At 33.9% G+C, this 13,717-nt stretch overlaps 1 protein-coding gene across 3 annotated transcripts in view; it reads right to left on the bottom strand.

Moving 5' to 3' along the window:
- LOC113237907 (autophagy-related protein 16-1) overlaps positions 1 to 13,717 on the bottom strand; it is a 224,122-nt gene that overhangs the window by 32,279 nt on the left and 178,126 nt on the right. For 2 of the 3 annotated variants that reach the window (XM_026474621.1, XM_026474622.1), the window contains 2 exons: positions 10,964 to 11,048; positions 7,615 to 7,761 (listed from right to left, as the gene is read on the bottom strand). In XM_026474621.1, the coding sequence (XP_026330406.1) occupies positions 7,615 to 7,761; positions 10,964 to 11,048 (232 nt within the window). The remainder of the gene's footprint in view (positions 1 to 7,614; positions 7,762 to 10,963; positions 11,049 to 13,717) is intronic. The other variant, XM_026474623.1, reaches the window with a different exon arrangement.

Below are 13,717 nucleotides of genomic sequence, written 5' to 3'. Positions count from 1 at the left end.
AAAAAATAAACAATTTAGATTTTCAGTACAAATCGGCAATTTCATACTTTAACCCCTATTATTTAAAATGCAGTGGTGTATTGTACAGATCCTGTCATTTGAAAACTAGCCTAAAGTTCAGAGTAACGTCTAATATGATTTCCGAAGTTTATGTATTGAATTTTGTATTTCAATTCTGAATTATAGAACTTAACATGCAAGGTTACGGAAATTCATACATTTTAACTGTAATATTATCATGGTTTGACAAGATTTACGAAGCTTTATAAACACATAGGTCTGTTTGGCATTATAGCTCTACCATTTTATAACAGCTATTCAAACCCTTAGCACATAATATTACAATACGAATATAATATTAGATGGCTGTGGTCTATGTCTACGCCGATGGTAAAAAGGCGTAAAGTGTATGTATGTATTTACGGTATAATTACGTCCTTTTCCATTTACCTACAAGTACATAATATATAACATATATATTATGCATTATGTTAGTAACATAATATTATATGTTATATATATGCACTTATACCACTGATCGTCTTAATATTAAGGGTACCTCTACTAAGTATTTTCAATGTGTGTTGCCCGTTGTAGCGCGAACAATTCGTGTGGTACCTAATTTTTTAGTTTTTTATATTTTACCGAATTGGCGCAAATGGATCGTTGTTATGAGTATAGTCATCATATCAAACTATGCTACTGCCGTAGTTTGCAATGAATCGGCTTTAACAATAGCCCGCAACTTGTCATTATTCACCTTAAGCTCTGGTCGTATATGAGACTCATTTGCTAGGTTATAATTTGCACTGCGGAATTGGGCGAACCAAAAACATACAATACGGTGTTTAATGGTATCCGGTCTATACACGTAGTCAATTTTGAGAACTGTTTTCACTGTATTTGTCGGAAGTGGTATTAAACTTACGATTTTATTTTTCAAAACGTATACGAAATCAAATTAAAAAAGTCGGTAATTTTTAAATTTAGAAGACTTAAGATATTATTGAATAAAGTTTTAGAATAAAAAAAAAATACTTATGTCAAAGTGGTCAGAACTTCAGAATGGCAAATTTTGCAAAGATTTGCAGTTAATAATGAGTTACATTATCCAATTTTAGACAGATGGTTACATACAAAACATCATAGTTAGAAAAAAAAAATTGAACCTAGTATAACTGTATCCACAGTTGTATTTTTAGGTATAATTTTAAATGCTAAATTGTAATGGGGTCAACGTATAACCAAGTTATCAAAACAGAACAGCTCTGCAGTGTACAAGATTAAAAAAACACGAAAACTTTCAGACGTCGAAACCGCTAGATTGATTTACTTTAGATACTTTTACAGTTCAATGACATGACATTTTGATTTGGTTTGGTTTGATCTGGTAATACCGTCGATATTAATAGAATGTTTATCTTGCAAAAATTAGCGGTTAGGGCAATTTATATCTGGACCCGAGTGTATCTTTGAGAGAAAAGTTCCAAGAAATTTATATTCGTATACTAGCGCCATAGCACATTTATGATAATCTCAGCAGAGTACTAAAAAAACCGACCAAAAGTACGTGGAATTACACCTATTGGCCAAGTTTTATTGAAATCGGTTACCGGAAAGTGCGCAAACCCAGATTCATCACAGGAGATAATAAAAATCGGTTCTCGCTACTCAAAGTATATTAAGAGAGAAAAACGCCGAGAATTGGAGAATAGCAAAATCAACCATTAAAATAATTGCTCCTTATAATAAAATTTAGGCGCTATTTATAAAAATGAATCTTCATGCGTAAACAGCCACCGTTAGAGGTGGACGATTTTCCTCAAAATTAAATGGGACCACGATGGAGGTACCCTCTAAAAAAAAAAAATTATGACATCGGTTCACAAATACCTGAGTTATTGCGTAACATACATACAAAAAAACATACAGTCGAATTGAGAACCTCCTCCTTCTTTTTTTGAAGTCTGTTAAAAATGTAATTTATGTTAAGCGGAATGAAGTTTTTTATGAACAACAGTGTAGACACAACATTAATACAAGTCGTAATAATAAACTGGCTGTTCTTGACAGTCCTCTTCACAAATCACGAATTCATTTAAGGGGTATTGTGTGTATATGCTCCTATAATAAGAATTCGTTTGCTGTTTACGAGGTTTAAAACTATAGCGAAACAAAAAATTTGCTCTTTCACGTTGTTTCGATCTACAATATTTGAAATTCATATTGTAAATTATAGAGATATGTGTACAAATGTTAATTTACGAGCGAGCTCCATAGTTCCTTATTCTTTCTTTCCGGTGGACATCTGCTTTATGAATGAGTAGTAGAGTTTAATCAAGGTGACGATTTGAAGTGTAATGAAGATATATTTGAATTTGAGTGCACTGAATGTTAATAGATATTGTGCAATTTTATATGCATCTACGTAAAGTTCTGCTGATTTCTATTCGTAAGAATTAGCTTTTGCCAGGAATTGAAACGTATAATTGGCGAAAAATGTACAGGCTGGCAAGTTTACACAAAGTTTTGACATCGATGATGTCAGTAAATAAAATAATTCTTTGAGATTCCTACGAGACGCCTATGTTTAGCGTACAGGTAAGCACGAGTCCCTCGATAGAAATCAGTAAGCCACGATGCTATCTAGTAATAAATCATAGTTTTCCGACGATAATACGTGTCGCGCATGTTCTGTTAATTTGTGCGAGGGCCGCATGCTGCGTCTGCGCAGATAACATTCAAATACAAACTCACACTGGGTATTGTAAGATATCCGGAAGTGTGCACATTTTGATTTTATTCTTTTTAACAGTTTAAGTTTTTATTAAAGGTGAATACTTATTAAACGTTAATATTAACGTACTCGTGTTACCGTTGAAGAAACGATATTTTCTGCAATTCTGCAAAGTAGTGAGAGTCTATATTTAAGTAATATTTTTTTAAACTTTATGTGAATAATCTTTAACTAAGTACATTGATCTATAAAAGAGTCTGTTTGTCGTTGAAATGCGTTCGAAGAGCTAATTTTTCTCGTAAAGAGAAATTTTGTTAGATTATTTGGTGGTAATGATCGAACTGATAATACATTATCTATATAATTATGGCAGTTATTATAATGTTTTCCAATATTCATAAAAAAATTCTGAAAGTTTCTACAAATTGATTATTCTTTTCCGAATTGAATTTTTAACAATAATATTTCTATATTCTTGTTAAAAATTATAAAGAATGAGGTATAAAATACAGAAGTCGTCGTTGTCGTGAGTTTTCGAGGAGGCACGTGTTTGTAGCCCTAGCTAAAACACATTATTATTTATATTTTTTAATTATTTTTATTTATTCAATATATCAAACGTAATACACACGGAAGATTTATGTGGCCTGTGGTAATGCACAACGTTTCTAGTCGTATTTTAAACCATTAAGGTATATTAGTTCAATTTGTTAACAGAAAAGCATTTTATAATAATAGGGGTTTAAATATGAAATTGCCGATTTATTTTACTGGCCACTTTAAATTAAAATTAAACCTGTATGGTGTCCGATTTCAGAGTGAAACGTTTTTCACACGAAAAGTAAAACATGCTTAACTTAAAAAACATAATATTTGATTGTTCGACTTTCAATTGTTTTTACATTCAGCTTTTAACGTGAAGACAGATACAGCGAAAATCTGAATACCTAATTTTCGAATACGAATTTCCACATGGAGTTAACGTAGCAGAAACTGTCAATGCTGTATTTGGAGAGGATACGGCATACGCAAATACGGCAAACGCCGGCAATACGGCAAATTACGACTTGAAGAAAGAACCACGAGGAAGACCAGTCACAAATGTAAATAACGTTGAATTGAAGGTAATGATGGAAGCCGATCCGTATCAAACTACCACGAAACGTCATGGTTTAATGTTAGCATACCCACAATATGACATATGGCGTTTGAATAATGACGACGGAACTCGCAGCAAAACAGCTTCACCGTTATTGCTCTATGATAACGCAGCACCTCACACTGCTTGAGAAACAGTTTTACTACTACAAGACCTGCAGATATAAATTATCCATCATCCTACATATTCGTCGGACCTTGCCCCGACCGACTACCATTTTTTCCCGCAATTTGATTTTTTTTTGTATGGAAATAAAATTCCCAGGAAGCAGTACAAAAATCCCTTCACACAGCTGTGGAGTCCAGGTCTCCAGACTTCTATCGCAAAGGTTTAAATGACCTTCCGATTACATGGCAGAAATGTATAGACAACAAGGGAAAAAATTTTGATTAAACAAATATATTTAATCTTAAAAAAAATTGTTTTAATTTTTCAGTGCGAAACGGCAATTTCATACTTTAACCCTATTTAAGTAATTTGCATAAATAATTTATCATTAACCAAGAATATTATACAGAAATCGGATAAATAAATTTATAAACAATCAAATTTATTGCAATTGACTAAGCTGTTTACAAAGTAATTTTTAAGTTTATTTTTTATATTGTATTTTTTGTATTGTATTGTATTGTATATGAGGTTAGGTGGTTGTTAAAGCATTAGATAATTCTAGCGGAAACTCGTTTATTAGTCGGGGAACGGCGCCCCGTTTCATTAGCAATGTGGCCTAAGCTAGTCTGTGGTGCGTGATAAACAAACGCAGGCTTGATTTGGATAGTTATTCACTGGAAGACAATCTTAGATGATTCAGGAATTTGAAGAAGGTGCGGTAGGTGAGATATCACCGATCTAATTAATAGATTCAGGCGTTACTTTGCGGAAGTCCATGTTAATAAAAATGGAAGTAAATTCATTTGCTACTCCGCGAACCTAGTGAAGGAATCGTGCAAAATAGCTAAATTAAACGTGACTAATTTGGGTCTTTACTTGTGTTATCAATACTTCGATAAATATAATACAAACCTACTTTGCATTTCAATATGCAAAGAAAGTGGTGAAGTAAAGTGGGGGCGTGCAATCAATGCGCTGGTGGTCGAGGCGTGATATAGCTTTGAAAGGGCAACCGAAAACAATACCAATTCGCACTCCCCTTCAAGTTTACTCAGTCCCGCCATGCAATATAAATTGATTTTGCGTTATGAAGATAAACCTGCAATTTATGTCGCAACGGTATCGATGTGCGAACGCGAGATAACCGTAGTAATGTTTGTTTCAATATTGAATTAGAATCGAGCGCGCCGGGGCTGTGGAACAAACGTGCCGATATGCACTCAAATAGATATTTGAGGACGAGCATTACTAAGCGAAAATATGTGTATTCAGTTAGTTGGCGACCGTTTCTGTGGTCTCGAACTTTAGTCCTTCTGTTACAGATATTATTTATTCCTTTATGCGCGACGGCGGAGCGCGAATTATGTCAGATTGCATCGTAGTACCCTCGCAGGACAGATGTCGGCTCGTGAGGACAATTGTGTTTCATTTACAGAGATTTAGAGGGCGCTTTGAACCCCACACGGAACATAAAGACTCGGTTAAACAGAGGCGTACTGTGGGCGTCGTAGTGCCTTCTTCGTAAATCAATGCCTACATTGTATTGCATAAGTATAATTGTCTAACAGTTGTATGTTACGCAGTAGAAATGAAAATTTATTGTTTATACACAGAAATAGGTGTAGATATGCGTGGCAGACATGACGCGTGTAGTATACAGTAGACAAATTCCTCAGACGTCTGCTAATGAATTAAATGTAACATGATCTCGTAGCGGTATTTAATTACTCCTCTCATAGTAGAGACACCTACTACTTTGCCTAGCGCAGGCAAATATGCACAGTACGTAATGGGAAAGAGAAATTTGCAATGGTGAGACAGCCCGGGCCAATGTTGACCTCACGATTTCAATTGTCCATGCAAAATGTTACGAGGAAACTAAACGATGTCACGAGCAAGGCAATTCTAGTTTTGAATTCAAGGTCAGAAAACTTTATTACAAGTGCGCTCCGGGGTCACTTCGAGGGTGGCTCTCGCGACTAATGAGGAAACTGTGCGATTGTAAGCAAATGGGGCGGGGCAATAAGCGTAGAATGCACATTACGCTTGTAGAGGCTCCGGGACAAACCCGTTGATTCGCAGCTTGACATGCCCACAATGCAATGCGAAGATTAGTCGGTGTGGACTTGTATCCACGTGAAACAAGCCAGGTTAGTGACCGCGTCAGTTTTTGCTGCAAATAACTACAACTTTTGTGCCGAGGTCTTATATATCAGTACACGTGATGACTATTTTGGCAATCATTTTTAAACGAGATGCAAAAAATGTGAAAATTTTCAAAGTTGGATCTCAGCTTTTCTGTCTAGTGAAGTGATGACTAATCCTTGATTTACTTACCCATACATACTTCTTTAAGACGACACTACAGAATTTTATAAATTATTATGCATAGACATAAATAAAGTTGATTTATTATATGTATGTAACTACATTCAAAAAGCAAACTCATCAAAATTCTAAGGTATAAATTAACCTACTGAGAGTTCAGTTACTGATAACTGTTGTCATAAATATGGTCGGAGTATTTAGATGTGTATAATTATAATTACTAACAAACAAACTTATTAAAATTCATAGGTACTAACCTACGTAAATACATAAAATGTTCATGCAAACTATAAAAGTAACGATGCCTGTTTATGTAGTTTCTAATGGCTAAGCCTCACACGAAGTACTCTTTCGAAGTTGAAAATTGGTCCTCACTAATGCAAATTTAAGAAAATGCAAACGCACTGACAGTCATTGCCCACAATCACGAGGGCGTGAAAGTTGTTTACTAAAGATTAAACCTACATTGTATCTAAATTTTCTAAAGGTAGGTTACAGATTACTACTTCGAAATTTCTATCTGCATTAGTGTATGTACTATCCTCTAACAGTAGTGCCCTTCCTGAAAAAACTTACGACTGATTTGAGATTAACCGCCCAGACGATATTAAAATTAGCAGAGCAACTTACAAACTTGCACTATGTTGTGGTGTGTCGTTCTCAGGAGGATGGCAACACAGCACAGAGAAACTGACCACCACACTGCCCTCCTTGTCATTTACTAACGCATTTGCATTTTACTAACTTTAGAGATATTGACACCTAGTTTTTTCTTTGAAAAATATCAATTACACTGTGTTGAAAACTTTGTATTTTTAGTAGATTTTAATATATTAGGATAAATAGATTTTTCAACAATATGATAATTAATTAATTTTAATTTATTGATTAATAGTTAATTTTAAATTAGGCTGAATGTACGTAAACGTAAGTCATTGTATAAGAACTCACAGCTGTCAAAATTGTCTCTGTACCTTTCGTCCCTTGCCTGTGCTTACAATAAACCGTGTTAATTTTTCAAGTATTTGGTTTTCATTCTAAATCACTAAAATAATTAGCAACCAGCCCTCTACACTTAACACGATTTTTCAATTGAACTGAAACTAAAATAAGATATAAATAAATATTGCTCATAGGGGGTTGTAGATCTCGTTTTGCTGATTCCGCATATGTTAATAACTCAATTTCGCTACAAATGTCGATTACTTTAGTTATAAGGAGAGCAGTATAACTCTGGTAAGAGGGAAAAAGTAAAAGTAAAAGTTTACAAAATACTTACGAATGATCTTTGAGTATTGCTTCAAGTCGTCCCGAATGCGTATTCCATACGTAGACGGCACCATCTGCCGCTCCGACTGACAGTAACCGCCCGCCAGGTCCAAACGCTGCTCGCGACCAATCGCACCCCACCTTGAAAGACTCGTGACTGAAAGCAGAACAATAGTAAGTGTTAAAGTTTAAAGGACACCCAAGTTGTCCATTGTAATGTTAGAATTTATACCATTATATACTTTAAAAATGAAAAGTCACCTTTAGCGAATTTCGTAACTTTATTCGATGGGTGCTATACCGGTAAGAATTACGCTTTTATGTAGCAGAATAGAAGACTAATAAATGAATGTGTTCCACGAAGGTTTTTTCCGCAAAAGCCGGATGAAATTGAATCTTATCTCTGCGAGTACAATACGCTTTTAGTAATTGTATTAAAGTTATTTCGACACCTGAGCAAGACTGCGAATGTTTCATAAATAGTAACTTTTCTATTCTACATATGTTTGAGTCATTACAATAATGTTTTACTTTCTTACTGAATTTTAATCTAGGAAATGAAATTAGTATTCGGATCGCAAAAATGAGTCAGTAGTAACTATTGGACTTGTAAAGGGCCCGATACGTTGGTTTATTTAAAAAAAGAAACAAATATTCGCGATTTAGATCCGAAAAAATAGTCTCAGTTCCTACGTGTAAGAATCACGAAAACTTAAGAAAGGGTCAAAGTGAAACATTATAAGCACAAACCTATCACGGACACCCACCGTTTATTTTACAAAAAGACGGAGGATGATACTATCTAATAAGGTAGATAACACATTTTTTATGGCATACAAAAGCAAAGAAGGATACTGCCTTTCTCAAATTACAATATATTTCTGCATCGATTCTCACGCCACTGTGTTGTCAAAAGTCTTCGAACCGATTAAATGGATAAATAAACAAAAAAGGCGACAATGAAAGTTGTTCTTAATTGATTACTGTTTTTAGTTTCCCGTGTTGACCTGGTTCTAAAAACACGATGAACCAATCTTAAAAGCTTATAGTAAATTAGGTCTTATCTTTCGAAGATTATTGTAATTTTACTTTTTATTTAACGCATGCCGTTGAATTGTGATATAAATTGTAATTGTGACATTTGATAATAAACAAATAATGAAAAAATCTATTCATTCGACTCTACCCTTGATTGATTATTTATTTATAATAAAATAAAGCAATATGTATAAATATATATAAATAAATAAATATACAAAAGTGTTTTCAATTCATCTTCTAAAACAGTTTTAGTGAAAACATAACTTCGAATTAAGAAGACTAAGTCTAAACATATTGTTAAAAGTTCTAGAAATAAAGAAAAATGCAAGAAAAACTTTCACGATTTTCACACATTATTTAATTTCTTACTTAACCTAATCGTGTATAAAAACGTATTTTATTTACGTCGACGTTCCGGACGTGTTCGAGACGAAGGGAGTCCTTTCGAGACCATTTTGTAGCAGTAGAGTTCCTTGTGAAAGAGTTCGTCCAGGGAAGTACTGCTACCTTACTCATTTCTGCCGCCAAGCAGTAATATGAGCTTTACTGCGTTCCAGTTTTGGAGGGTAAGGGTGCTGATGAATTTACAGGACTTATCAACTTATGTGTTATTCAGTGTGACGGGCGTAGTGGCAGTGTACCTAAGATCTTTGCGATTTAAAGCTCTTGGTGACACTACAACTGTTAAGGATAGGCGTGCCTATTACCATCAGGCGCACAACTTATTTATCCTGTCGCTTGGTATTATAAAAAAAATGTTGCAACACGTTCGAAACGTCGAGGTAAATAAAATACGTTTTATACACGATTAAGTTTGTTAATCTAAGAATGTACATAAACGATTACTTAAATTACGTCACATTATGTAATACATTAAATAAGGTTCTAATTTACTCACTAATTTTCTTTTGAGGTAATTTTCATTTAGTGAAACTAAACAATTAGAGGGACCTCTTAGCGAAAGGTGAAAAAATAATCTCTATACATACATTTGATATAGCTAAATTCAAATTCAAATTCAAAATAATCTTTATTTTATAGGTAAGCATTATTACACTTGAAATCGTCACAATATTAAACTCTACCGCTCATTCAAGGCAGATTCCCCTGAGAAGAATGAGCAAGAAACTCTAGGGGTTGCTCTTTGTAAATAACATTTACAATATTTTTTTTATTATTATTTGAAACATCAGAGATCGAGACTACCTCCATGAGCTAAACTCATGTACTATATGTTACATAATGTATGTATATTTATATTGTGTTTAAATTATACAAGTATCATAATAATTATTTATAAACTTTGAAAGTATCTGTTTTTAATTGTCATGTTATGCATCCTTGTTAATTGTTCTGTAGTGAGCTCTCCGGTTGACTGGTAGAGAATGCTTAATGACATTCAATCCGCCATTTGTACTATTTTGTGTGCAGTAAAGTTTAAATAAATATTTGATTGGAGTAATTATAAACATTTACTGAGAAATAGTTATTCTTGAAAGGATATCAACTAGTAAATAAGAACCTCGTATACCTTATATAATGCTAACATTTTTACTGTTTCGCTTTTCAGATGTGAATATTATGGCAAATGGTTATTTAGTGGAGACCTATGTTTATTAATGGACTATACAAGGTAAAATAAAATTAACTGGAACCATTTTACGAGCGAGTTCAGTACATGTAATCGGACCATATTTTGTTCAATAGATTTGTTACAAGTCAGAATTTCTTAAAGTTAAAAACTTGTTAGAAGTGAAGATCTAAATCTCGTATGTTTATTTTTTCCAACAAGCGGACGTTTCGGGCCCTTTGCAGGTCAGATGACTGTACCATCTTAGTCGGACGTGTTAACTTATCTAATCGATTCGATATAGGAAAGAACCAATGAATAATCACTGCAGGGCCCTAATTAACATATTCCTTTTATTCTTTTAACTTCTAATAATACGACCCCGTCTGATGACTTTCGCCGTCACACCCAGTGTTGTCATTTTATTTTTTTAAATTCTCCATCATAACGAAATCAATAATATTTTTTCCAAAGCAATAGGCATTTTAAAGTAAATAATAGATTAAATAATAGTTTTTGCTAACAGACGTGACCATAGAACTTGTATACATACAAATATACCCAAATTTATATCCGAAAAATATGCTTTAAAAATATTTCTAACATGTAACAATGATTGCGAAAACCTAAGAACTCGTTAGAAACTCACTTTAGGACATGAGTCTCCTTTCACCGTAATAACAATAAAAAATCTAAATGTTATTGTGAATTCTCACCTAATTGAACAATAAACTGAACCCAGTCATACCTGAAAGATCGTACAATCGTGTTCATACGCAGATCTATTAGCTGTATTGTGTCGTCTCTCACGCACGCCAGAAGGTAGTTGCTATCTGTAATACATAATAATATTTAGTAGTCAACACGTATCGTAAATCGCTTTATAGCGCTAAATGAGGCTCATAGAAACATTAAGGCACGAATTTAATTTGGAGGCATAGTTATACCATACAGGCTTATGCAGCAAAATGTATGTGTTGCATATACAAAAGTAGGTATCAAAAGATTTCGGGAAGTCTTTCAATCATTCGCCAACAAAGATATTTCATCCGTATAACGAAACAAACTGCGTCTGTGGCCAAACGGATTTCATACTGGACTGCTACGCAGAAGTTCCCGGTTCGATTCCCGGGCCGGGAGTAATATTTGTATGGTTTACATTTATTTCTCTCGTGAGTTTGGGTGTAATTTGTGGTTGTCTAAGTGTGTGCATGGCACCCGCGATACAGGATTTCCCTTGTGCGAGGCTATGATATGTGCGTTACAAATATCGAATACGAAATTAAATCAGTCCAATTTGCATGGTCCTTGCGAGTTCAGTTCATGGTATTTGAATGAACGATTTAAAGTGAGCATTTTGTTGGCGAAATTTCTATCAAGTTAATGTTCGTTCCGTTAGATGAGTTGGAACTGGAAGAAATTTTCTATTAAACTAAAATATTCCATTTTAGGTAAAAAAATGTATAAATTGAAAATGTTATTCAGTTTAAGTACTAATAAAACAGAGTTACAACTAACAGGTGGTCATTTTGTACGTCATGAAAGATGTTGAAAATATATTATGAGTTGGTATGGTATGCCAACACTAAAATGTCCAGTTTGCACGTTTACTAAAAAAGGTTTTTATGTTCGGCACACATTTTATATCGCATTTTTAATCTCCCACGCCTATAAGACGCTCTTTTTGGAATCGCATCCGTTATAAAAAGATATAGTCAAGACGAAGCGGAATTCTAAGGCTGTAACTCAAAAGCTTAGCGAGTAATAAAGAAATAGAGGCAGGTGAACTTCAAGCATATGTTACGGGTACAGTAGGACGAAAAAGAACTTTAGACTTAGGTTGGGAGCGGGGATTTTGAGTTTCAGATAGGCACATGCATAGTACGTTTATTACGTCAATATTAAATATAAAAGACGTAATTATGTAAGTCAAATATTTGTAATGTAATTTGTACATTTGTGTTAGTAATTTGTTTAAATTACACATATAAGTTCAGGTTTACTAATTATTAATCTTACCTAATAAGAAACATATCTTCGGTATGCAATTAGACAACTGACCTGGGATGCAATAATATTAAAGATTAACAACCTCAGTAAGTAAAGCTAAAATCTATGGTACTTCAATGTTTTACAACATGCGGGCGAATTTCGTTTACTGTTATAAAGCGACGTCTAGACTTGGGTTGAATAAATTTATTGCGAAAATAGAATTAAAATAAGCATCTATTGTTAAATTATATAGACGTAATTTTTTTAAAGTTTTTAATGAATGTCACGATGTTTGACCACGATATTCAATTATCTTTGTGAAAATACTCCAGCCGGATCGAAGGATTTTTTTAGTGTTTAATTCTTGAATTAATAATTGTATAAAAATAATAATAATAACGCACACACTCAACATAGCCCCGCACTAGGGAAGCCCTGAGTCGCGGGTGCCAGACGTAAAGCCAGGGTACAAACGTATATATGTATAAAATGATAATAATAATAATAATAATAATAACGCACATACTCATAGCCCCGCACTAGGGAAACCCTGTATCGCGGGTGCCATAGACACAAACATAGACAACCACAAATTAAACCTAAATTCACGAGAGAAATAAATATAGGCCATACAAATATTTCTTCCGGTCCGGGAATCGAACCCGGAACCTCTGCGTGGCAGAACAGCATGGTAACCGTTCGGCCACAGAGGCAGTTATTGTTATAAGTCATAAATTAAATGTGAAGAACAAAGAGGTAGAGAGGCAGATACGTTTGAGCGTTACGAATATTTATGCACAATAACACTTAAGATTGATTATTAAGGGGTGATCTACTAATGGGATAAATTTTTACTATAGGAACACATCTAGAACCGCAACAAAAAAAATATATATTTGAAATGTGACAAAAATTACACAACACTGGAAGTAGTTATATGAGTAAATAATGTATATTCAACAGTACACTTCATTTGTAGCTCGTTAATTGGTAAAAAAATTCGAGTGATTGCTCTATCTAACTAGATATTTGTTCGCATTTATTACTTACAACTTTTATTAAACTTTAGAAAAAAAAAATCATGGATAAAAGCAACTTGAAAAAGTCAATCGGATTACTTCAATAGATTTGGACATCCAAGTACACAAAGAAACTGTGTAAAGTTTCACGACAGCTTCAAAACCTTGTATATCAACCGGAATTTTATTGTGTATTGCTGAATTTGTGACTTTGTGAAGTATTAGTGTTATATGTATAACAGTGATGTCAGTATTAAGAATGTAATTTTTTTTAATCTAAGACGTAAGTCCCAGATACACAAAGCGGCTCAGTTCGTAAATGGCGTTTGTCTAAAGCACGCTTCAGTAGAATAACGATTCTACTAAATGTCGGCGGCATTTCACCAAAGCTAAATGCTGTGTGTCATAAAATTGTGAAAGTAGCTCAAATAAACCAATGGTTTGTACGTCTGAAAGTTTTCCTGTATTTTATCGCCTCCACTACAGAGCTA

Source organism: Hyposmocoma kahamanoa, unplaced genomic scaffold, assembly GCF_003589595.1.
Source record: "Hyposmocoma kahamanoa isolate Upper Pololo Valley unplaced genomic scaffold, ASM358959v1 94, whole genome shotgun sequence".
Taxonomy (NCBI): domain Eukaryota; kingdom Metazoa; phylum Arthropoda; class Insecta; order Lepidoptera; family Cosmopterigidae; genus Hyposmocoma; species Hyposmocoma kahamanoa.
Note: the sequence above shows the minus strand (reverse complement) of the source record. Positions and strands in the feature narration are given on the sequence as shown.